Consider the following 27,122-nt stretch of genomic DNA (forward strand, 5'->3'; position numbering starts at 1 on the left):
AGAGCTGGCCTTCAGTAGCCTTAGTCACAGGCTCAGGACCACAGGAGGAGCCCAGCCCAATAAGGAGATAATGAGAGGCCAAGTTAAGAAACAAAAGCAAAAGGAACCATCTGTCAAGCATAATTAGATTTTATAAGGTAACGTGGACGGCCTAACCACAGCTTAGAGTGAAACGGAACAGCCGTCATTAGGTTTTGTGAAGCTAAGAATGGAAAAGCCACAACAGAACCACGTACGGGAGTGTCCATGGCAATTGCACGTCTTCGCCCCAGAAATTCAAACAACCACACATGCAAACTGTCCAGGAGGCAGTACCTCTTTCTTTGGCCAGCTGACGTCAGTGGTATAAAAATAATTACAAGCAAGAAGGGAAGAAGCCGGCATGAGCGCTGCAGATCTGCAAATATATCATTAAGGATAACGCAAGACTGAAAACCATGAGTGGCAGTCTACCCAGATCATTCTCTTACACAACCTGTACTTCGACAGGTTGCAGAACTCTACCAGGAAAAGAAGGTCTCAGCTCTCAGGACAACAGGTCAACATCACCCCACACAGCCCAGCCATTCACTCACAGACACAAAAGAACAACTTCTACATACATGTGCTGTTCAGAAAACCATTTAGGGGTGGGAGGGATGAACTAGGAGTCTGAGATTAACATATATACACTACTTATATAAAACAGATAGCCAACAGCAATACTTGTTCCAACCAAGCACAGTATGGAACTCTATATTCTGTAATAACATATAATGGAACAGAATCTATAAAAGAATGGAAATACAAATACGTGTATATCACTGAATCACGTTGCTGTATGCCTGAAATGAACACGACATTGTAAATCAACTATACTTCAATTAAAAAATAAAGTTTTTAAAAAAATTTTAATAAAGAAAACAATTCAGGGTAGCCCACATTTCACGTATTTTCTTAATTCAGAGAAAGAGATGTACAAGGACAATGCTTAGGCTCCATGAGACAGAACTGATTTCTTCTCCTAGGGTGATTTATGAAGGGATATGTACTGTGGTTAATAATAGAGACTTACCTTCTTAGACTTTTTTCTTAAGGTGTAACCTCTGTACCACCCTAAACAAACACAAAGGTGAAATAGTTAGTGAAAGGGACATTAGAGGGTCCTAACAGCACCTTCCCATTGCCTAGAACTCAATCTGCAGAACCACGGGACCTGTCATAGAATTCAGTCATCCTAAGGTTTGCAGAGATGCTTTGGGTGTTTGTAGAGATCATCTCAAAACCAGGCGTGACGCCTGGGCAGATGCTTCACACAAAGAGCTCCAGCTCCTTCGTCTCCATTACCCAAAGTGGTCCTGAGGGTAGCAGCTCCAGGAGAAGCCGCCCTTTGACCACGGAGCCCTGGGCAGGATCCGGGGTGCGCATTTTCCTGTCTGTCCCTCTGCCGGATGGAGCGGGGTCACTGCCAAGTGCACATACCAACACCCTCAGATCATCAACAGTGGCAACACAACAGAAATCCTATTGAGAGCTGACTTCCTCCCCCTTCGAGATGCAGGGGGGCCTGGGGGGTTACCCTGGAGCAGTCACATCGCACAAAGCGCTTCTGTGGCTAAGACCCGACCCCCAACAGGAAGCACCAGGCCCAGGAACACAGGCCCACCTACCCCCTCAGGGGCTGGCCTAGATTCAAGTTCCCATTCTCTCCACGTGGGAGGGCAAGCAAACAGCAGAAGACAGAGGCAAATGCCCAGTGGAAGAGACATTCAATGCTGGGCAGGATCTGACCACACCCTCGGCCCTCCGCTCAGGCTGAGGGCAGAAATCGTCCCTGCCAGTGCTCAGGGGTCCACGGCTGGTCACTCACCCGCCACCGACTCTGCCACACACCGAATGTCTCCCAAAACACTCGAGGGTGCTTCAGGCCACCTCGCTCCAGGAAAGGCAATCAAAAGCCTAGACAAGTTCCACTATGCTCCCCGGGAGCAGAAGGACACCACCCCCCAGCAGAATGACAGACTTGAAAGCACCAGCTGGGTCAGCTCCCAGAGACTGACTAAATACTAGGGTTTTAAAGAAGGCCGAGTGCTGAAGAATCCAAGCTTTCAAATTGTGGTGCTGGAGAAGACTCTTGAGAGTCCCTTGGTCTGCAAGGAGATCAAACTAGTCCATCCTAAAGGAGATCAGTTCTGAATATTCATTGGGAGGACTGTTGCTGAAGTTGAAACTCCAATACTTTGACCACCTGATGTGAGGAACTGACTCTGAAAAGACCCTGATGCTGGGAAAGACTGAAGGCAGGAGGAGAAAGGGACGACAGAGGATGAGATGGTTGGATGGCATCACTGACTGATGGCTGGATGGCCCATGAGTTTGAGCAAGCTCCAGGGGATGGTGGAGGACATCATATGTCAGAGGAGCCTGGTGTGCTGCAGTTCATAGGGTCGCAAAGAGTCAGACACGACTTAGTGACTCAACAAAGTCACCAATCATAAAGTAACAAACCGTCATATGCTGGAAATCAGGGAAGGTGCCCAGAAACTGCAAATGGACCTGTATTCCACCAATGACCAGACACCTCTTCCACAGCAATGATTTAACAACCAGAGGAGGAGTGGAAGCAGGAAGTGATGGAGTTAAAATCCTCCAGGGATTATGAACAGATGCTTTCCGCGCATTTCAGAAACGAAGCTGCAAATCGCCAGGAGCCTTGTGAAGGATTTGCTAAGACCGAGATTCGACCAGTGAACCCACTTCACTCCTGACAAGGCAACTACACGGTGATAAGGGGGCACGGGAGGCAGAACGTCGGGGTCTTGCTGCGTATTTGGAGGATTATCTCCTGATAGCCTTCCACCATCTCCCTGGGAGGTTTCCACCTGCCCAGCCACAATCAGTGTCCACCTGGGACGTGTTCATGGACAGAGAAGCGGAAAAAGAGACAGGGTCGATGCAGTAAGCTGTTCAAAAGGCCGTAGTTAACATAGAGGACTGCCCGCTTTCCTGTGATTTTAACCCTCCCGTATTTTCAGTATTACCATGCCCTTTCTTTCCTGAAACTGACATGGGGTGAATGTCCCAGAACATGTAAGGAAATACTTCCAAGGAATGAGAAAAAGACAGAGCCCAAGACAAAAATAAAAAAAGTTTATAAACACTGTAGAGAAGAAACCCAAAAGACTTACATATGAATGAAGAGATGGTCAAACTTACTAATAATCGGATTGAAACACATATCAAATCGACAGTTTAGAACACAATTCGATAGAGTGAGGAAAGTTCTAACACTGCAGGATTCAAGCAGCCCCGGGCACAGAGAGCGGGGCAGACAGCATAACCAGTGTGGGCAGGACCCTTCTTCCCCAGAGTATATATCCCCGCACCCCAGAGCTGCCACGCATCCAAAGACACCCGCACACCTACCGCGCTCCGCGGGGCAGACGCAGGAGACCCATAGCCGCACGACCGAGGGAGCAGGCGAGGGGCAGGACGAGTGCCCATCACTGGGGGGGTGGTTAGTGAAACGTGAGGGTCACACACAGCAGTGAGGGCCAGAGACTGAAAGCTTGCAAACAGGGCTGTGTCTTATAAAAAAGTAAAAACAGAATGAGCGTTTGTGTGTGTTAGTGGCTCAGTCATGTCTGACTCTTGTGACCCCATGAACTGTAGCCCCTCCAGGCTCCTCTGTCCGTGGCATTCTCCAGGCAAGAACACTGGAGTGGGTTGCCATTTCCTCCTTCAGGGGATCTTCCCGACTCAGGGATTGAACCCAGGTTCCGTGCATTTCACAGGCAGATTCTTTACCGTCTGAGCCAAATGAGCACTACAACCACATTTATATACACAGAAATATATGCATGCCAGCCAGTACAGGCAACATAAAAATTCACTTCAAACACAGCAGAAGGGTTTCCCAGGAGGGATTAAAAAAAGATGAGGAGCCTTTTTCTTTTCCTTTGTGATAATAGATGGTGGTTTCTCTTATAACGGCTTTCCCAAGCAACAAAGAAAACCTAGGGTTTCCCTTCTCAAGAATCTTTGCATGTTATTCCTTCTAGGAACTGAGCCCCCAGACTGTGTGCAAGAGGCCTCACCAGACAGAGCAAATGCAGAAATAGATTAGACGCAATTATTTCTAACCTCCAAGAGCAGATTCCCCTAGGACAAGCAAGGCTCGAACCACAAGCAAGGGCAGAGACTGGGGATCAAGGAGAGAGGACAACCCCTCAAAGGCTTCACGGAGGGCAGGAGGGGGACATGAGAGGATGATGATCTGGCTGCTGCTCTGTGGGGGACAGGCCAGGCAGAATGGAGCCAGGAGCAGGGCAATGCATGGCTTGTCGAATTAACAGGCTGATTCCGTTCTGCCAGGCAGGGCTCAACCAACCAGCTCCAAACAAGAGACACCTGCCCAACGGCAAGAACAGGTCAGACGTGGTCCTCAAAGTCAGAGAGGGCCCCATCCCGCCCAGGAAGACGGCGGCCACGTCTGCACGCACAGCAGAGCGTTTCCTGCAGAAGGGCCAGCGCATGCACACGCAAGCGCAGGGCGGGTAGCAATGAAGACAGGACCAGACAGAACGGAGGAGGGGGCGGGTGTCAGCGAGGAGCCCAGGGAGGAGTGCTCAGACGGAGTCTCCAAGGATGGCTCCAGGTTATAGTCAGGAGGGGGAGGGGGGTGGCGGGTGGGCAGGGCAGCCTCTGCAGAGATCCGCTCACACAGCATCTGAGAAGCCCCCAGCAGCAAGGCTAGGACACACCTGAGGAAAAGCCTGGGGCTCAGGTGAGACAGGGGCTTCCCAGGCGGCGCAGTGGTAAAGAATCCATCTTTCAATGCAAGAGACACAGGAGATGCCGGTTCGATCCCTGGGTGGAGAAGATCCCCTGGAGGAGGAAATGGCAACCCACTCCAGCATTCTCACCTGGGAAATCCCATGGACAGAAGAGCCTGGCAGGCTACAGTCCATGGGGCCGCAAAGAGGTGGACATGACGTAGCAACTAAACCGGCTGCCCATGCAGGGGACAGGGATGCACTTCCTGGTCCCGGAAGATGCCCCATGCCGCACGGCAACTAAGCCCAGGCACCACAACTGCTGAGCCCACGCGCTCTAGAGTCTGGGGGTCCCAGCAAGAGAAGCCACCGCAGCGAAGAGCAGCCGTCCCTCGCTGCAACTAGAGCAAAGTCCACGCAGCGACGACCCAGCAGAGCCAAAAATAAATAAAAACAGAAGCATTTTAAGTAGTTTAGGAATTGCCCTTTAAAAAAACAAAAGGACCTAATCCTATACATCGCCCTTATTAAAAAGGAGAAATAGGCACAGTCAAGCAGCGGGAGATCACCGCGTGATCCTGAAGACAGAAACCAGGGCACCGCACCTGCGGGCAAGGAATGCCAATGAGGACAGCAAACGAGCAGAAGGCTGGAGAGACCCGTGGGGCAGCCTCGCGTTCTCAGCCCTGAGAAGCAACCAACCCTGCCGACACCCTGACCTTGAACCCTTAGCCCTATAACTGTGAGAGAACCCATTCCTGTTGTTTAAATGCCCCACCGAGCGACCCCTTGTTACCTCCGCCCCAGGACACCCAGAGGCGGTCTTCAGAAGACCTTCCATTGACGGATGCTCATGGAAGGAAAAGGGATGAAGGTGTGTCGTGGAAGAAAACAGATCATGATCGCTTTGAAAAATCTGAATCAAGTTAGAGCGCTGTGTTTTTTATCACAAGAGCACCTTCCTAATCTGGCGGAAATGCTGCCGTCCCCCTCAGCACAGCATACACCCCTTGGAGATCCTTCTGGAAATAAGCAGGTGGAAGGACCCGCACCTGCTTGAGCACTGGAGAGTCACTTTATCAACACCGGCGACCTGGGTTCACGTCTCCTGTCTGACCTGGACACTGCTTACAGGCAGGGACATACCCAAAAGGACCCCTCAAAGTTCCGCCCACCTCCACGGTGACCTGGAAAGTTTTCTTTGCTCTCTGCTCCAAGCCTCCAAGAGCCTGAGACGGACAAATTAACCATAACTTGCAGGTAAACTTGTTCTCTGACCCTGAATATGAGGAGTGATCATTTAGAAATCATATTCTCTGGAGCAATTCCAGCAGCATCCTACCCTAAACAAGATCACAGAGAAAAAGGAAATGAAATTTGACAAACGGAAATAAATTTTCTTAGGGGGAAAATGTGGAAGGGGCTGAGGAGAATGCCACAGGCTAACACAATCCACAAAATTTAAACGGAACGAGAGCAAAGAGCAGAAAAACAATTATTCCATTGTAATCCAATGACAATCAAGTCACCAAGTTTCCCAAAAGCAAAACTGTGTTCCCCCCACACATTTCTCTGATCGGATTGTAACTAAAACCAAAAAGGCTGTTGTCAAAGAAGGGGAATTGGTTTTCCGTTACAGGGTCTTTGCAAAGACTGGAATACTGTAATCAGCACTTGGAAGATGGATGAGCCCAGAAACCAAATCCTCGCTAAAGACTCCTTCATCATGATGCTGGCCAAAACATCAATGCCTGCCACCATTTTTGTTTAAGTTAAACGTACAAAGAGGATCATCGACTAGCCGAAGGATTCTCCTGTTTAAAGAGTGCATTCTTCCTAAGAAGCAAAGAACGAGAAGTCACGGCCCCCACTGCCCAGGCTGCACAGGAAATTGCTATCTATTCAGGAATGACATCACTGCCCACTGTTTATTAACCAGGATTTCAAATGCAGCTGACCCGGGGCAGAAATTTTAAAAAAAGATATAAGAGCGTTCTTCCCTTGAGATCAGAAAAGTGTCTGAGATGAGAGGTTTGATTCTTAACCTCTAGCTAATTTCTCTGTTTCCTCCCAGCCACTGGCCATATAAACTGGGGGCACATAAGGCAATCCAAGTGTCAGCTATAAAAACTGAAAATAAGCAGAGGGTACTCATTCACATGGCGAGGAGCACGTCTATTTCTGCATCACATCCGCTACCAGGCATACGCCACGGAAGCCGATTTCCACCCCCAGTGGGACATTTTTTAGGGTAAAAGGTGCAAATGAAATAGAATTCCAAGCCAGAAGGGGAAGTAAGGGACATGGACATAGGTGTTTTAATGGGTTTGTGCTTCTCCAGGAACACGGGAGCAAGCTGCAGCTTGCCTGATGCAGAAGCCGAACGAGGCATCACTCGTGTGCAAAGAGGATTCCGAAGACTGAGTGTGAAGTTCAATCTGTGATTACTACGGGATGTCTGCAATTTTCTCTCCCCACTCCTCCAGCCCACCTCCTCCTGGGAGGGGTCTGGCTAAACCCGATCTGAAAGCAATTTTGCTGTGGAATTACCAATTTTAATCAGTTCTCTTTATTTCTTTGTTACATGGGAGTCACCCTTCCAACAGGAAATAGGGCCACCAGTGCTACCACACAATCTCACAAAACATCCAGATGTGAGGAATCGGACACTCAAGCCCATCATTGCTTCTTTTCTGTGCAGCGATAAGCCACAGCATAAAATGAAAGGGGGCCCGTTTTAATGATTTGCGAAACACTAACATGAAAACCAACTGCCTGAAAAACCAAGGACACTGGAAAACCACTGTCACTGACCAGGGTATTCATCGGATAATTACAACAACTGCTTCACTGGACCACATCGCACGTAGCGGGAAACAATCTCTGCTCACCCCTCAGAAAATGGGGACACAGATTTTTTTAAAAAGGATTTAAGACATGATAATTTTGGTTCCTCTCAGCAAGTTGTTAACAAGTCTAAGTGAGAAGATAAAAAGTCTTACCATTCACATCAGACACCTCAAAACACTGAGCCAAATGCTAAAATACCTTAAATGTATTTTTTTTAAAAAAAACTTTTTTCAAGCGGTCAGTTATTAACAGTCAAGATGTATATACATTCATTTGCAAAGAAAGGAAACAATGGTGTTTTAAAATAATGAAAACGACCATTTCAACAGAAAACTCTAGAAGTTAAAAATTTAGGAGTTTAATTTTAAGTTCATCTTAATTTTGTCTAAAACTGACTTCAATAACAGATAACCTCACCGCTGCCCGTTCCTAACACAGCATCCACTGTGCAAGAAAAGCAGCAGTTAAGTGTTTTCCTAACAAGGTAGTGATTGGCCCATGAGGTTCTGAAAGTGTCCTAACCACACCAATTGTGAAAGGAAACACACCAAAATAAATACGCACCTTCATATGTCTCCAGGATGTGCACGGCGTCTCCTATTTGTAAAGAAAGTTCATCCGCTCCCCGAGCATCATAGTTATAAAAAGCTGTTCAGAGAGAAAACAGCAAAGAAGCTATTAGTAAAGATGAGATTAAGCTGGCTTGTTTCTGCCTCTTTTTAAGACTGAAATCGTCTGCCTTTGCCAGGATCATCCTCTCTGATATCCACAAAAGGAGCCTTTCCTTTCAAGGGTCCTCCGTTTAAAGTAGAAGAAATTCATAACCACTCATGACACCAGGCAAGCACAGGTGGTTTACTGTGGTAAAACGATGTGAAATTTGCCTTTTTAATCATTTTTGAGTGTACACGTCGGTGACATGAGCTACATTCATAATGCTGAGCTCCGTTACCACGATCAATTTCCAGAACTTTCCCATTACTCCAAACAGAAACCCCATAACCATGAAGCAGTAATGCCTCACCCCTCCCCCTGCCAGCCCCGATAACCTGTAGCCTACTTTCTGTCTCTGTGAATCTGATTGCTCCAGCCACCCTAGCAGTGGAATCACAGAATATTATCCTTTTGTGTCTGGCTTCTTCTGTGCTGGGCTGTGCTGAGTACTCAGTCGTGTCCGACTCCTTGCTACCCCATGGACTGGGGCCCGCCAGGCTCCTCTGTCCACAGGGATTCAGGCCAGAATACTGGAGTGGGTTGCCATGACCTCCTCCAGGGGGTCTTCCCAACCCAGGGATCGAACCCAGGTCTCCTGCATTGCAGGCAGATTCTTTACCGTCTGAGCCACCAGGGAAACCCAAGAATACTGGAGTGGGTAGCCTTTCCCTTCTCGAACGGATCTTCCTGACCCAGGAATCGAACCGGGGTCTCCTGCATGGCAGGCGGATACTTTACCAGCTGAGCTACCAGGGAAGCCTGTGGCTTCTTCTACTTAGCACAGTGTTTTCAAGGTGCACACACATTGTTCCACGGATGAGAACCTCATTTCTTGTCACGGCAGAGTAACGTTTATAATAGGAAGAAAACTGAAGCTATTGTCAACAACATTTCAATTGTCACTTCATATACTATCATATATTTCCTTTTACAGACTTTTCCACTAGATGACTTTTTCCTGTCTATAAGTCAATGACACATGGACTGAGTATTCCTTGAAAATCAAATTGATTTTAAAAGTATCATAGAGCCAAAGATGCTATTAAGTCCAAAAAAAAAAAATACATTACAATCAAATAGGCAAAAATATGTCTTATGTTAAGAAGAAATCCTTCAAATTGACAATACACAACACATGTCTGAAATCCCAAACATTTATCTGACATAAAGCAGTTCTGTTCCTCCTAGCTGAGCATGCAAAAGTCATTCCATTAAATTCAGGCCATGCTTTTGCTCAAGAATGTTGATAAAGGGAAATACCACAGTGAAAACTCCCAAATATTCAGTTAGCCCACTCTCACTTTAAAAAATTACAGTGATGTTATTCCTTCCCAATGGATTCTACCTTAAAAGATTTTTCAGACTTGAGGTAAATAAAACTCATCAAAACATTTCCTCAAGCAGGATCAAACTCTCACCCATCCATCCTGAACACCCTGCTGGACTAGACCGTCCTTTACAGGCACTGTTAACAGGTCCATCACTGGAATTCTCCCTGATCACATGGCGTGCAAACTTCTCATGCAAGCATGGGGGGCCCTCCACCATCTGACCGACCACCTGGCCTTCCTTCCAACCATCCACTCCTGGTCCCTGTCCCTATTTCTCCCTGAAAGAATCTGCCCATCCCTGTGTGTCCCTCCTTAGTCTTCCCCCACCAACGGGGTCTTCCCAGCAATGCTCCCTCTTTCAGAGGGCCAATTCCAAGTATGTGTTGGCTCTTTCAACCCCTTTCTGCAAAAATACCCAGCACCACAGCACACTTCCTGTTGCAGCTCCATAACCAAGCTATTCAATGTGTTTGTGGTCTCTGGAAGCAGAGAGAATAGGCAAGGTACCACCTCTATCCCTGTACACCTGAGTGGCCTCCAGCAAATGATCTACCTCTCCCTCATCAGCTTCCCCAGTTGTAAAATAAGGAGACTGATTTCTACCTCATAGGAGCGCATGAGTACTTTGTGTCTTAAAGAAAATAATGCTGCCTACGGCTCTGTTGATTTGATGCAATGGGTTGCCCCCAGTAAGCAATCATGCTTAGTCACTCAGTCGTGTCTGACTCTTTGCAACCTCAAAGACTGTAGCCCACGAGGCTCCGCTGTTCATGGGATTCTCCAGGCAAAAATACTAGAGTGCGGTACCATTTCCTTTTCCAGGGAATCTTCCCAACCCAGGGATCAAACCTGTATCCCCTGCCTTGCAGGCAGATTCTTCACCATCTGAGGCACCAGGAAAGCTGTAAACACTCAGTAAATTGTAAATCTTTTTATTGTGTTTGGGGGTATTTTGTTTTTACTGCTATGAAGACTTCTCTTACTACCAGAATCCTTTTTTAAAAATCCAAAATGAGCAGGTTATCACACGAACACAAAAATTATAAAACATCAGTAACCATACATACGTAGAAAATTCTATTTTCCCAGGTATTTTCCTATATTTTCACCCAAATTCATAAAATTTAAATGGCCTCAACTGACATTAATGGTTATTAGAAGTTATTAAGTTTATTTAGCATTTTATGGTGAATCTTTAACAAGAAATAACTGCATTAGAGAAAGGAAGCTCAGAACATATGCCAGCCTCTCCCAGCCCCGAAAAACTACTTCCAAAGCCTTTAGAAACCATAAATGCATTTATCACCATTCTTAACAGCATCCCTGCCAGCACGCCTATTCTATTACTGATGCAGATAAAAAAAAATAAACATGTCAAAAACAATACAAATAAAAGAAAATGAACACGTCCACTGTAAATACATTCAGGTCTATGTGAATTTGTAAGGCCCACACACAATAACCTTTAAGTAGTGGCCTCTCCATCTCTGAAGTAGGCAGAAAGGCAGTTGTGAAAAGCTCATACACGAATAGAAACAATTCTGAGACTCCCCTGGTGATCCAGTGGCTAAGATTCTGCGTTCCCAATGCAGGGGTCCCAGGTTCAATCCCTGGTTAGGGAACTAGATCCCATATGCTGCACCTAAGACCTGGTGCACGCAAATAAATAAATATTAAATAGATAAATAAATAAAAGCAGTGGAGGAGCCTGGTGGGCTACAGTCCATAGGGTCACAAAGAGTCGGACACAACTGAGCATGCACGCACAGCGGAGATTTAAAGAAATAAACTCAATTGATTAACAACCTTAAAAACAAAGGTTAGAGACATTCCACAATTTACTACGAAAGTGTGAGTCACTCAGTTGTGTCCAACTCTTTGTGAGCCCATGAACTGCAGCCCACCAGGCTCCTCTGTCCATGGGATTTTCCAGGCAAGAATACTGGAGAGGGTTGCCATTTCCTCCTCCAGGGGATCTTCCTGATTATGAAATGAGCATTAAAGACCCACAGTTTCACAGATGAAGGGGAAGGGGGCCTCAGAGGGTTTATGCCATGTGGCCTCAAATGACACAGCACAGCCTGGACCACAATACTGGCCGCCCTGCCCACAGCCTCAACAATCCCACGTTTAAAGGCAAATCAAAAGACTTGACTATATATTTATACAGTGTTGAACAAGGAAGCAGGAGGGCGGGGAAAATGTGACAGACAGAATAATGGCCCCAGAGACGTTCACAGAATCCAGAACCCTGTAAGGCAGAGGGGCCCGTGGCCGATGAGATGCACTTAGAGATCTAGAGATGGGGGTGCTGGTCCGAGGTTATCCGGGGGGCCCAGGGTAATCCCAAGGTTCCATGAGAGGGAGACCGGAGAGTCACACGAGACGTGACCACGGAAGCACAGGTCCAAGTGGAACAAGGCGGGGGCCGCGAGGGAAGGAATGCTGGCTCCTCGAGACACGGGAGAAGGCGAGGAAACGACCCTCCCCGGAGCCGCCGGCAGGAACACAGGCTTGCCTGCCGCAACCTTGATCCTTTTCCTAGGGTTATACATCTGCATTGTTTTAGACCCCTTATTTTGTAATTTGCTACAGCAACAAAAGGAAAGCCATACAAGGAGACACACGGAAAATGATTTAAAGGTGGTCTTTTGTGCGTGATTCATTCACTGCTGAGCAGGGCCCCCAAGTGCAAGCATCTGAAACGGATGAGTCTGAGGGCTGAGGGTCCCCAATACCTAGGTGATACAAAAATTAGAACAATGCAGTGAATTTTTTCGTAAATAAACCCAAAGGTATTCAATGTAAAAGACTATGCCCTACTCTGATCACCTGACCTTTCAAATCTGCCCCTCTTTTGGAAGAGGCGGGTAACAGCCGAGACGAGAAAGACCAGAGGCATCTTCTCCTTTACGAAGGACACTGATGATGGACGGCACCTGGGTTTTCAAATGTCTTTACACGACACGAGCACAGAGACGGCGGCCTTCCTGACATCTGTCTTCTTTATCTCTCTGGTCTGTTAAGAGGCGGGAACACCCCCACAAGAGAACAGGGTCATCACGCCTCCATTCACAGCTTCGGAGAGAGCGGCCATCACCTCCCTCTGGCTGGTGGGCGTACGCTAAATTGATTCCCCCTCCTCAAAGACATTTACCTTTTTTAATAGCCTGACTTAAGACGGGTGTCGCTGGGTATAAATGGAACTTCACGTGAATTTCTCAATCCTGGACCGCAGAGCCCAGCGTAGCAGCTTAACTTGTTATTTGTGTGAAAAGTGAAATGGGAAACGGAGGTGGAGATGGACCCAACTCGAAGCTCCTTTCTCAGGACACCGTTTGTTTTCTTTTGGGAAAGGGGAGGGATTTTGGGGTTTTTTTTTTTGTTTTTTTCTCTCAAAAGAGGCAGCAGTAGCCCAGAGTGAGGAAGCGCATGGGTCTTTTCTTCCAAAATAAAAAATGAGCACCATGGTCCATGCTCCACACAGCTTATATGCATCAGAGATGTTGAAAAGCCAAAGTCATCTCTGCTCAGTCTCCTGATCGACCTAAAAAAAGGCTGCCTGGGAACAGAAGGAAAGAACTGTGGTTCATAAATCAGAGAGGAGGGCTCCTATTCACATCAAGACTTTTAATACCACTGATGGTGATGATACGGCAGATGAAGGTGGTGATGACGGTGATGGTGGTGACGATGATGAAGCTGACGGTGACGGTGGTGAGGGTGATGATGATGGTAATGACAGGGAGGATATTCTCTGGGCTGGCCAGTGGGCTAAGAGCTTCCGTGAGCCACTTGGGAAGCCCAAGTCACATGTTCAGCTAATTCAACCCTCCCAACAGTCCTAGAAGATGGAGCTAGAATTTTCCCCATTTCCCTCATCAGGGTTTATAGCAGCTCAGAATCGGCCCATACATGAGCAGCCAGAGGCCCACCTGGATGAGGGGCCAGAAATGCCAAACCCCTGCAGGGTCTCTTCCTCAACCCTACCCCTCTCTGAGCCTCATGCTGCCCTCCTGATGGCTCCCTGAAAATTCCAACATCCAGCCTGCATCAATGACAGGCAAACATGTCCAGGCATTCCTCAAGTCCACCAGAGTCTAAAACATCAGGCTAGTGGATTTCACATTTCTTACACAGAATAACCCAAGCTGGGGTAATTCCAGAAATGCAAGACTGGTTTAACATCCAAAAACCAATCAATTAATTCACCACATTAACAACAGTAAATAGTAAAGAATCACATGATCACCTCATTTGGCACCGAAAAAGAATTCAGTGAAATTTAAATCCTATTCAGGGAAAAACAACAACAAAAGAACTATTTGACTATTCTGACATTTGTTATTATGGTTCATTCACTCAGTCATGTCTGACTCTGGGAGACTCCATGGACTGCAGCACGCCAGGATTCCATCCTTCCTTATCTCCCGGAATTTGCTCAAAATCATGTCTATTGAGTCAGTGATGCCATCCAACCATCTCATCCTCTATCACCCCCTTCTCTTCCTGCCTTCCATCTTTCCCAGCATCAGGGTCTTTTCCAGTGAGTCAGCTCTTTGCATCAGGTAGCTCCAGGTATTGGAGCTTTAGGTTCAGCATCAGTCCTTCCAATGAATATTCAGGGTTGATTTCCTTTAGGATTGACTGGTTTGATCTCGCTGTCCAAGGAACTCTCAAGAGTCTTCTCCACCACCACAACTGAAAAGCATCAATTCTTTGGCACTCAGCTTTCCTTATGGTCCAACTCTCACATCCATACATGACTGGAATGTATATATACATACATACATGAAAAACCATAGCTTTGACTAGGTAGACCTTTGTCAGCAAAGTGATGCCTCTGCTTTTTAATATGGTGTCTAGGTTTGTCAGAGCTTTCCTTCCAAGGAGTAAGCGTCTTTTAATCTCATGGCTGCAGTCACCATCCACAGTGATTTTGGAGCCCAAGAAAATAAAATCTGCCACTGCTTCCACTTTCCCCCCATCTATTTGTGATGAAGTGATAGGACCGGATGCCATGATCTTAGTTAGAGTGGAAAAAAAAAAAAATACTACAGTCCATCCACCCATTTAACAGAAGAAAACACAGAGCCGTCCAGAGGAGTCATGACTTGCTCAAGGAGGCACAGTGATGGACAGCAGCCCTGAGACCCTGGGGTGTCCCCTCCACCCCATTCTTCCTGACCCAAGCCTTCAACATCTCTCACTGAGATGAAAAATAACATTTCAGCAGGTTTCCTATATAAAATCTTTTCTTCTCTCCATCACCAAAGTTACCTTCCTTAAATCTTACTCTAAAACACTACACGATTTATCTTGGCTTCCTGAATCATGGCTAATCCTCCAGCAGAGCATCCAAAGCCCAGTGGGACATGACTTCAGTCCATCTTTCCAATCCCCTTCTCCCCTACTCACCCTCCTCCAGCTCCACCTCCTCCCACCCCAGGCCTGCTCCTCCCACTGGGAATGCCACGTCCCGCTCTGCCTCTGAAGACCTAACTTGTCTACAAGCGCCGCCCTTGCTGGATTCTGACTGTTCCCCCTGAACCACACACACACACACAAAGAAAGGTACATGTACACCTGAATTAACTGCTTGCTTCCCAACTGCTCTATAAACTCTGTGACAGCCCACACGTTTGGAGGGTTACTTATCTATCTATCTGTCTTCTCCTCCAGATCAAACTCCTTGGGGACGTAAACATTTGCTCATCATTGGATTTCCCACAGTAGCTAACACCATGCCTTGGAGGCACTCAATAAAAACTCACTGAATTTAACCAGACCACAAAGTATTCTTTCTTGTGAGGTTTGCAACAAGAGAGAAAGCAAACACTGTATCATGTGTTCCTCTTCAAAATGATCTTGACCTCTACAGACAGATCCAGGAGCCCGAGACGGATTCAGTCAATAAGAAAGAGAGACACAATATTAGCTTTCTGGGCTCTGCTTTGGGTCTCTTCCATCTAATGAGATAATCAACCATCAGTGCTCGGGTTCAAAGCCACCTTAATGCACCAAAGACATGGGCTTGACCACACATCACTTTTCAAAATCTGCTCAGCTCTGAGCTTCTCTCTCTCTTTCACACACTGTCCCCTTGAAACATGACTTCAGCATTTCAAGGAGCAATTTAAAAGTTAATTAATTCTTTCAGAAAGTCAATTTGTGAAAATTAATTGCTCTGTTTGTGATCTCATTCCCTTTGTCCTGCCATCAGTGGTTAAAAAAAAAAAATTTCAACAGCATGCATCTTTTCGGTTCTCAGGGCTGGGGAAAATTCAGACCATGTCCTTAAGGGTCCGGGGCCCAGGTCCTGGCTGTGGCCCCTGCAGAGCTTCCTTCTAAAAGGCTGGCTGCCTGCTGTCCTTTGGTTTCATAGCTCATCACATGGTCATCTAGTCCCTGCCAACCACAGCCATACTGTGTTTCCCAGACTCTGTCCAGCTCCTGCTGTGGTCCAGCAGTGGGCCGGGGCTGATGCTGCAGAGATGGGCAGAACACGATGTTGCCCCAGGAAGTCCATGCAGCCTGGTCTCTAAGGAACATGCTGGACCCATTCAGGAAGAGCAGTGCAGAAAGAATCAAATCATTTATGTACATCCTCTGAACTTGACTCTGGGCAGAGAACAGCTCCCCACCCCCACCCTATATCAGAGCTGGGGGCTGGGTTGCCTAAATTTTACTGTCACAAAAGAGACTGGCACCCACTCAGTTGCCAGTTTCTATGACCCAGAGCCCGGTCCTTCCACTTCTCTGATTTGGGGGCAGACGACTCAGGCCGGGTTAGAGCCTCCTAGAGCCCTGATCCATGATGACTCAGAGCAGTGTCTTCAGCATCGACTTTACTTGTGCCCAGCACCTAACTACTTGGCACACAGCAGAAACTCTAAAGTGGATGGGAGGAGCAGAGGGGAACCCAGACAGAAAAAAGGAAAGGAGGAAGGACGAATATTAGGGCCTGTTCCGAAGGATGCTGCTACAACTGTTGTCTCTTTAAAGATATAAAATAAAATAAAATACTTAGGAACAAACTTCACAGAGAAGGCAACACGCTCGCACACTGAAAACTACAGAACGTGCTGAAAGAAATTAAAAGACGTAAATACACGGAAAGTCATCTCACGTTCATGGACTGGAAAACTTCATATTGTTAAGATAGCAGCTCAACCCAAAGAGACCTACAGATTCAGTGCAATTCTCATTAAAATTGCAGTGACATTTTTGCAGAAATAGAAAAATCCATCCCATAGGAGCCCTAATAGTCAAGACAATATTTAAAAAGCATACAGTTGGAAGCTTCACACTTCCTGATTTCAACACTTACTATAAAGCTCTGGTAATCAAAACAGTGTGGTCACAGACATATAGACTAATGCAATATTAACAGAGAGCCCATAAATAAACTCTCATATATATGGTTGAATTGTTTTGATGGGAATGTCTAAATCATTCAAGGGAGAAGACTATCTTTTCAACAAAGATGTTGGGAAAACTGGGTACCTGCATGCAAAAAGAGGAGGAAACAATCATAAAAAGTAACTAAAAGTGGATAGAAAACATAAACATGAAAGCTAAAACTACAAAGCTCCTAGAAGAAAACACAGGAGCAAAACTTTATGGCACTGGATCAGGCAAATACTTCTTGGATATGACATGAAGAGCACCGGCAACAACAATGACAGAAAAACAGATGCAGCCTTCATCAAAATTAAAACCGTCTGTGCACCCAGAGGAAACTAGGGAAAGACTGAAAAGGCAACCCACAGAAGGGGAGAAAAGTATTTACAAATCCTGTATCTGATAAGGAATTGATAACCAAAATATATAAGGAATTCCTATAATTCAATAATAAAAAGCAAACAATAGAGTCTAAAAGTGGTCAAAGTACTCGAATAAACATTTCTCTGAAGGTACGCAAAGGGCCAATAAGCACATGAAAAGATGCTCAGCATCGCCAGTCAAATCAAAACCCACAATGAGCTATCGCTTCGCATGCACCAGGATGGCTATTTTTTTTTAACAGAAAATAAAAAGTGTTGGTAAAGACATGGGAAAATTATAATATTGCTTGTGGGAATGTAAAATGGCTCAGCCACTGTGTAAAACAGTTTAATGGTTCTTTAAAACGTTAAACTTAGATTTACCATGTGATCCAACAATTACACCTCTGGGTATAAATCAAAAAAAAAAAAAAAAAAAAAACTGAAAGCAGGGCCTTGAACAGATATGTGTGCAGCCATTATTCACAGTAGCTAAAATGTGGAAGCAACCGAAGACTCCGGCAACAGAAGAATGGATAAGCAAAATGTGGCCTATGCATACAGTGGAATATCATGCAGCCTTAAAAAAGGAGAGGCATGCTGACATGATACCTTGAAGACATTATTCTAAGGGAAGTAAGCCAGACACAAAAGATCAGATATGCTATAATTCTTCTCCCATGATGTCCCTAGAATGGCTAAAATTCACAGAGACAGAAAGAAGAATGATGGTCGCCAAGAACCGAGGGGGAGGGGAAAGGAAGTGAGTGTTTGATGGGTGGAAGGGTTTCAGCTGGGGAAGATGAATGCCTTCTGGAGATGGGCAGGGTGATGCCTACACAACCTGTGACCATGCTTAATGCCACGCACTGTACAACTAAAGATGGTAAACTTAAGTCTGTTTTACCATAATAATAAAAAAAAATGAGGTGAATAGAAACAAAGACTGATCAAGTGAATGAGGACCCAGCACCTCTCATTTCTGTGAGCTATGAAGCAAACTCCCCGTGGGTGTAGCAGCTTCCCTGACCTGGTTCAAAAACACAAGGTTCAAACCAGAAAGAGAAATAAAGGAAAACGAGGGGTGATGAGCTCAAGGTTCAGAAATACTTCCAACTGCATTTGTGAGTGTGGGTCTGATAGAACCCATGTTTCTAAAACAGATACCACTTTCAAAGTCATGAACTTACTTCTTTGGGGTTTGTATCTTTCTTTTATAGGAATGGATCCTGTTTCCCTGCCAATAAAGTTCCCTGCAGCAAGACTTCATGCAATGTTTGAATATCAGAGTCAAGGAACTCATCTAAATAATTAAAGTGGTGGGCAGGGGCCTAGTGAGACAAAGGGAATTGTCTTTGGTTGTTCATTATTTCTTTCTGCCTTTTGGATGGAAACAGGTATGCAGGATGGTCAAGATAAGATTGTGAAAAGAAATGCATAAAGGAGTCTTCTATCACATTCTCACTGAAGTGATAGACACAATTCAAAGATATTTTAATATCTTTCTTTAGAATAAAGTATCCTTGTATGCCTTATCCACAACTAGGCGGCCACTATCTCATTTCCATCTCATTCAGAGGGCAGCAGTGGCCCAAACATGCCGGCTGTCTTAGGAAATACGCTGGGTTGTGCATGGGTCTGGCTTTATTGCTCCTCTGTGACAGGAAAAATTAGTCCACTTTTCGACACTTTTGTCTTTCATAAAGTCAGTGCCAGGAGAGAAAACCACTGACTTCATTATGGATGGTCTTTGCAAATCCACCCACAAATCAGAAGAGACTGAGCTGACCTGAAAATTATCTGTTTCTGCATTCAATTTTGCTCGGTGAGAAAGAGATGCAGAGAAGAGATATGGGGAGAGATCTAATCTCTTTAATCATCCTGCTTCAGGCAGAAAAGTGATTGCAATTTGGGGAAATACATGCCAGTGAAACAACCTGGCGCCTACCCCCTCCCCAAGCCCCACCCAGCCACGGACACTTTACAGTGACCTCGCCCCAGAGGACTGGGCAAACCCCAGCATGGCCAGTCCCCTGAGGTTCCCCACAGATGGCACCCACCCGCCACGTGGGACGTGCACCCAGGGCACGGGATACCCAGAGGCAGCGGGTTCAGTGAGAACCCTCCTGAGGAAGACCGGTCACTGGGAACCCTCTAAGGCTCACCATCTCTGCTACGGGCCTGGTCAGGACTCACAACTCCCCGTCAGCGGTCAGACTGGTTCCACCTAAAGTAGGCTCTAAAAACACCCACAGGCCTGAGGACTTGAGGCAGAAATGAGCCAGCGCCCCACCACTGAGGACACCTCTGAAGGAAAGAAGAGAGGTGAGAGAATTGGGCTTGAGCCTATTTGTGATTCTCAACAGTAAGACCTCTTTGTCACAAGCCCCAGTTCCTCTTACTGGGCTTAAACTTTGACCTGTTCTATAGAATGGGGTCATGCTTTCTACTCTCTTCTTTTCAAATCAGCCAATCTGATATTAATCGTGATGAATAAAGGGAAAGACAATGGGAACACTGCAGAATGATGCTAATTTGTTTTTCTTCATGGCAAAAAACAAATATACATGTATATATATAGCTGTTGCTTAGTCAATAAGTCATGTCCGACTCTTTACAACTCCATGGATTGCAGCATACTAGGCTCCTCTGTCCTCCACTATCTACCAGAGTTTGTTCGAACTCATGTCCACTGAGTCTGTGATGCTATCTAACCATCTCATCCTCTGCCGCCTGCTTCTCCTGCGTTCAATCTTTCCCAGCATCAGGGTCTTTTCCAATGAGTCACCTCTTCGCATGAGGTGGCCAAAGTCTTGAAGCTTCAGCTTCAGCATCAGCCCTTCCAATGACTATTCAGGGTCAATTTCCTTCAGGATTTACTCTATATAGGGTAGGGTAGTCCCCACCCCACTCCAGTACTATGTCCCAAAGCCTAATTCTGTCTGGAATGCTCTTTATTCCCCTTCTTCACCTCGAGCCTTGCTCCTCCAGGTCATCTAACACCTGTAAGGAACACTCCCCATCACTTCCCACCCAATGAAGGGGTAAGCGACCCTCACTGGAGCACAACAGCGCCCCCTGCCCACACTGATGAAGTGTCGTCAGAAAACTGCCCATCTGCTACCCACTGGACGACATGCTCCTCATGAAACAGGTACCCAATCAATGGTACCCAATAAATGCCCATCACGTGGGGCCTGCAGAAGGGCCCCTCCGGCTCCCAGTCCAAGAGCAGCTCTTCTACAAGACCCTGCGGTATTTCATCTTTTACCTCTCCACTCCCAGACTCCTGCCACACACGCCCAGCATCTTTCCATCCTCATCCTTGCTTCACGATGCCTCGCATCGTGTGACGCCAGTGTGGACTGGATGAATCGTGTAACAAATCAACACAGATTTTCAAGACAGCAAAACTATTACTTGAATCCTAAATCTGTTGGGAACCACTGCAGTTTTATTTGCATCTGTTTCCCACTAGAAAACTCAAGACCAGACCAGGGTCTTAAATAGCAGAGACAAACTCTAACATCTCAGTTCTGACAGCATCACCAGGGAGGCGCACCCCGGACAGCTGACCGTAGGCCCAGAATAAGCACAGTTTCACTTGGACAAACGGCACCGGTGAGCCCGCCCAGGGCACCTGCACACACTCAGCCCTGTTAGCAAACCACCCACCTGGACGGGTTCTGAGGGGCGGCAAGACTGTGCAGGTCTCGCCTGGCTCTGGGTGTGGAGAGGATGCAGCCCAGGAGACCCAGCCCATCACCGGCCCACCTTTCCAGGACCCTCGTCGAGAAGAAGAGGCTTGAGCAGAATGTGTCTGAGCCCTGCCTCAAAGGAGGGAGCCCAGGGTCCTGAGATGGCCAGACCCAGGCCACCAGCCTGTCATGTCTGTTTTCTCGGGCACGTGGGAGAGTCTGATCCAAAGGCCTTCCTCCCACCAAAGTCATCAAGCGTGAGAGCAAAGTCCCCCAAGGACCCAAGACAAATGTTTCCTTAGTTAATCACTTGATAAATCCGCCTTCCACGGACAGTGTGCAGACAGGGAGCGGGCAGCCTGATCACGGAGCGGGTGCCTGCAGCTGGGCTACCCTTCCCAAAGCAGACCCCAGGAAGCGATCGCAGATCTCATGTGACCGGGACACGCGGGCAGGAATGCAGATCCAAGACGAGGCAGTAAACAGACCTGCGCAAGCTGGGAGGGTCTCCCCTGCCCGCCTATTCACTGCTCCAAGTGCTTCGCTCTGGCCGGCCAGGAGCTGCCTTTAGGCCCAGACAGTAACAACCTCCATCCCTCCCACCAGGCTGCTAAGCCCAGGCCTGGTCGGACCCTCTCTCTTGTGACCATGATTGTGAGTTCACAGAACACCCTGCAAGGATGAAGCAGTGTGTCCTCCCAGTAGAACCAGCTACACACGTCTCAGGTCCCAATGCAAATAAAAGTGTGAAATCTCTTATTCAAAAATGATTAAAAATTTCAAGACAATTAGAATGGCTAGCATCTTTTTTTTTTTTTTTCTGGCCTCATCTCGTAGCATGTGGAATCTTAGTCTCCTGACCAGGCATTGAACCTGTGCCCCCTGCAGTAGAAGCTCAGATTATTAACCACTGAACCACCAGGGAAGTCCTGGCTATCAGCTTTTTTAAGAAGGTAAGTGTTGGTGAGGATGTGGAGAAACTGGACCCCCTGAGCACTGCCGTTGGGAATGTAAAATGGGGCAGCTGCCATGGAAAGGTTTCGTGGTTCCTCAAAAAATCAAATATATGATTAATATCTGATCCTGATGCTGGGAAACATTGGAGGGAGGAGAAGGGGACAACAGAGGATGAGATGGTTTGATGGCATCACCGGCTCGATGGACATGAGTTTGAGTAAACTCCAGGTATTGGTGATGGACAGGGAGGCCTGGCATGCTACAGTCCATGGGGTCACAAAGAGTCAGACACGACTGAGGTACTGAACTGAACTGAATATCTGACCCAGCAATTCCATTTCTGAGTATATATCCAAAAGAACTGAAACAAGGACTTAAACAGGTGTTTGTATAGCTGTGTTCACAGCAGTGTTATCCACAATAGACAAAAGAGGTCGAAGCAACTCAACTGTCCATCAATGGATGACTAGATAAGCAAAATGTGGTCCATCCATACAGTGGAACATGATTCAGCCTTAAAAAGTAAGGGAATTCTGATACAGGAGACAGCATGAATGAACCTTGAGGACATCATGCTAAGTGCAATAAACGTGTGTGCATGCTCAGTCATGTCCGACTCTTTGTGACCCCAGGGACTGTAGCCCGCCAGGCTCCTCTGTCCATGGGATTCTCCAGATAAGAATACTGGAGTGGGTAGCCATTCCCTCCTCCAGGGGATCTTCCTGACCCAGGGATGGAACCTGGGTCTCCTGCATTGCAGGCAGATTCTTTACTGTCTGAGCCACCAGGGAAGCCCAGGAAGTGAAATAAGTCAGTCACAAAAGGACAGATATTCTATGATCCCATTTATATGCTGTACCAGAATAGACACACTCAGAGAGATAGCAGAATGCTGGTTTCCAGGGGCTGGGGGTGGAGGCGAGCCACGACTTCATGGATACAAAATTTCAATTTGGGAAGACCCAGAAGGTTCTGGAGATGGACGGAGGTGATGGTTGCACAACAGTGTGAATGGACCTAAGGCCACTAAACTGGACACCCAGAGATGGCTAAGATCATCAATTTAGTGGCATGCATCTTTTATCATAATTTAAAAAATAAGTAAGTAAAAGTGAAGTGCAGGATACATGTCTCAGGACGGTGAGTCTGGCTCCAGCTCCCAAGCAGGGTTCCCTTTCCAGGACGAGGCTGCCCCATTTTGCAAGGGCAGTGCTTCTCCAGGGGAGCGCCTGCGAGCCTGACTGCAGTGTTATATTTTAATAGTCATTTCAATTGACTATAAAAATACAGCCTCACATAATAAAATTGCTTTTGCACCGTGGTAGAAATACTTAGCAAGAGATGAGAAATACTTAGCAAGAGGCTATAAAAACCTATTTGCTTGCTTATAGAGCTGCTGCTGAACAGGACAAAAGCAGAAGGGGATAAAGGCAGCGGCTCCATCCCAGAACATGCACACAGCAGCGCGTCCACCACCAGGCTCAACACACAGGATCCGCTCAGTGGTTTTCTTTAAAACCCTGAACCGAAAATTGACCACCTCTCCATTGTTTGTTTCATTTTTAACTTTTATAGCTCCGTCACATTTGACATCAGCAAACACTCATTTCCCTGCAATTCCCCGTCGTTGCCTGTCACTCACCACAGCAGGCTCTAGATAACACCGCAGCTGACCACTGGAGCCACAACACCCACCTCCACCAAAATAGTTCCTCCACCACAGCAGTTTCCTAGGAGAAATCCCAACCACACATGAGGTGCAGGCTACTCAAGAGTTCCCATGAGGCCTTTGCCCCAAAGGCATCCAGTGAGAAGGATGGGGGCTCACCAGCACCACCATGAACCATCGTCATCACCAACAATTCCAACATCAACAGCCCATCACCACCAGCACCACCAGGCCCACCATCAACCACCATCACCAACAATGTCAACATCAACACAGGGGAGGTTCTACCATTCCCATGTCACAGGTAAAGAAACTGAGGCACAGATGTGCGAAACTGCCTGCTCGAAGGCACAGATGTGTTGGACTGGCCAAAACGTTCATTTAAGTTTTCCGTAACATCTTATGGAAAGACCCAAATGAACTTCTTGGTCAACCCAACAGAAGCACAGGAACAGGGCACTTTGGAGTCAGGCATCAGACCCTGGCACATGTGTTGTTACAAAACATCCGGGCGACGTTCTAACCGTGTGCCGCCCCCGCTCCCCCCGGGCAGCTGGACACTGCTCTTCCTCCCTGGTCACCCTCCGCCTGCTGCTCCCTGAATAGCTCTCATAAAACCAGACAGAAAGATGTCAAAACAAAAGTCACACAAAATAACATCCAATATCACACAAGGACTGTCATAAGCAAACCTTGTCACCAAGTCCTTTTTAGGTGAAATATTCCCTAGTAATACGTTTTCCCTCCAGATCCTTCCCACATCCGTCAAGCTGCTACACTCTCCTGTCTACCATGGATTTATAGTTATTACACAAAAAGGACACTGGATACCCCACACTCTCATCTCACAGAGAGATCTATTCGTGTCCCAGCTCTGCCCTGCTCCCTTGGAACAAAACAGGGGCGCACTGATGGCCTGGGAAGAGAGGGGGTTTGCAAGAACAGAGCCCATCACGTGAGCATTCCTCACCCGCCTACACATTCAGGACCGTCATGGGCGGTTGGGTAGGTTGCTGACTGCAGAAAGGCTCAGGGCATCGACAGGCATTTGTGGGAGGCAGGCCTGGGTGAGGGTCAGGGTTCTGGTGAGCACATCAGCTGGGCCTGCCTTCTCACCAGCTCCAGCCACGCCTTGGTCGCTCTGAGGACCAGGCGAGGTGACACAAGCCACGCTGGCACACAGCCTCCACCTCGGGAGGGCGGAGAGGGGCAAACGTCCCTTGTGAGAGAGCGGAGAGAAAAATCAAAGGACCAGAAGAGCTAATATACTTGCAGGGGCAGAAAGTTTGGGGCTAATCATAGCTGAATAGCTGGACTCAAGAATCACGGGTTTCTTAAGAGGTTGAGACCCTGGGGAATCTTAGTGGCTCAGCTGATAAAGAATCTGCTTGTCAATGCAGGAGATGATAGAGACACGAGTTTGATCCCTGTTGGGAAGATGCCCTGGAGAAGGACATGGCAACCCACTCCAGTGTTCTTGCCTGGAGAATCCCATGGACAGAGGAGCCTGGAGGGCTACAGTCTATGAGGTCACAAAGAGACAGACATGACTGACACACACAAGACTCCAGAGAGATTCAGCCTCTATCAGGCCCCTGGACCTGGGATCTTCCTGCTGCGTCTCGGGCACTGGAGGACCTCTCCCATGCTCCAGCATGCCATCCCTGATCCTGCAGCAAGGAGCAAAGGTTTAACATGTATATATAGTTTATATATATATATAGTTTTTAGTTTTTAGTATCATTGCAGGAGACATAAGAGACACGGGTTTGATCCCTGGGTCAGGAGGATCCCATGGAGGAGGGCATGGCAACCCACTCCTGTATTCTTGCCTGGAGAATCTCATAGACAGAGGAGCCTGGTGGGCTACAGTCCATAGGGTGGCGAAGAGTCGGACACGACAGAAATGACTAAGCATGCTAAATCAATGGGCTTCCCAACGTAGCAACTTTCACAGTCTCACACATACTTAACCTATACGAGATACGTAATGCTTTTTTTTTTTTTTTTTTTTAGTTTTTAAGCTAGGGAAGGTTGGCAATCCTTTCATCTTTAATAAGGAGCAGTGCTACCCTAGATAAATAGACTTAGATTTCTCATCTTTTTTTAAGAGTTTTAATTACTCTAAAGAAGGGAGCACAACCGCGGCAAACTGTTTTCCACCCAAATCTGGAGTCAGTGCTGGACGCTTTCATTTCTTCCCCTCTTCCAGTATTCTGAAACTCTTAGAGTCGATGCTTGCAACGTCTCTTTGGACCTTTGTACTTTTCAACAGACAGCATCACCACTAAGAAACAATGGAGGACAGGATTGCAAATGAATGTCATGTCTAATGTTCCACTGTCAGCTCTTCTGCACTTGTCACTCTTTTAAACCTAACTTTGCACAGGAAAACCCATGCAAAAACTGTTATGTTGTTCAAAATTGCAAGTAAAAATACCTCTGTGTGTAGGGACCTGACTCTGCCTCACCTTCCCCAGAAGCACGGTGTGCAAGAATAAAGGGTCTTCCTGTGGGCAGGTGGCCCCCACCCTGCAGCCTGGCGGGATGTGCAGCGGGCAGAGGTGCAGTGTCAGGGAGGGGAGGTCACGGAGCCCTGCCCCTCGAGGTACCCCCTCCCTGGCCGAGCAGGCGGGGGCTGCCAGCACTCAGGATGTGGGCACCCCTCCCAAAGGCTGTCTCCTGCATGGGGGGTCACCTTGCCAGAAAATGCCTATGAGGTTCCACTTAGGCTGACCCCCAGCCAGCGACAGGCTGATGCCAGAACACGGAAGGCCAGGCCTGTGCCTCAGTGGGGGATCCGATCCTGGTGCTTTTCAAGCTGGGAGCTTCTTCCCCTGTCCTGCCCCCCCTGTCCTGCCCGTGGCCCTTCAGGCCTCTCCGGGGAGCCAGCCCCGCCCCCACAGCCAGCTCCTGTCAATCACTTGACCAGAATCCCATCCTCAGGCTCTGCTTCTAAGGTTCCAGCTTAGAAATGCGGGTACTCTTGACAAAGACAGAAGTACAACCTCACCAAGGAAATTCGAAGTTCCACAGATTCCCAAAACAAGAGAAAGTTCAAACCATGGGCCAAGAGGAAGTAAGAGAGGGGGAGGGAGAGGAGACGGGGCGTGGGGAGAGAGAACAGCTCGACTTTTAACACAAACACAGAGAGCTTAAGCAACTTGTCTGCGGTCCCACAGCTCAGAAGCGGCCGTGTCAGGGAAGCACAGACCTAACCACCTCTCCCCAGAGCCTCGCAAGAGGGTCCAGACGATCTCCACCAACCCTGTGTGCGAATGTTAAGAGGGCTGATAAAACGCAGCGTAAAACTCTACATGTGTATCGATGACCATCAGCCAAAAGCATCTGAGGCATTTTATTTCCTCATTCCATAGATCAGG

The 27,122-nt window shown here is 47.3% G+C and overlaps 1 protein-coding gene across 2 annotated transcripts in view; it reads right to left on the reverse strand.

The window, feature by feature from the left end:
- Window positions 1-27,122, reverse strand: part of DOCK1 (dedicator of cytokinesis 1) — a 546,616-nt gene that overhangs the window by 480,983 nt on the left and 38,511 nt on the right. For both annotated transcript variants that reach the window (XM_043475106.1, XM_043475105.1), the window contains exons 2-3: window positions 8,169-8,252; window positions 1,055-1,095 (exon numbers count right to left, since the gene is read on the reverse strand). In XM_043475106.1, the coding sequence (XP_043331041.1) occupies window positions 1,055-1,095; window positions 8,169-8,252 (125 nt within the window). The remainder of the gene's footprint in view (window positions 1-1,054; window positions 1,096-8,168; window positions 8,253-27,122) is intronic.

This window comes from Cervus canadensis, chromosome 8, assembly GCF_019320065.1.
Source record: "Cervus canadensis isolate Bull #8, Minnesota chromosome 8, ASM1932006v1, whole genome shotgun sequence".
NCBI classification, from domain to species: domain Eukaryota; kingdom Metazoa; phylum Chordata; class Mammalia; order Artiodactyla; family Cervidae; genus Cervus; species Cervus canadensis.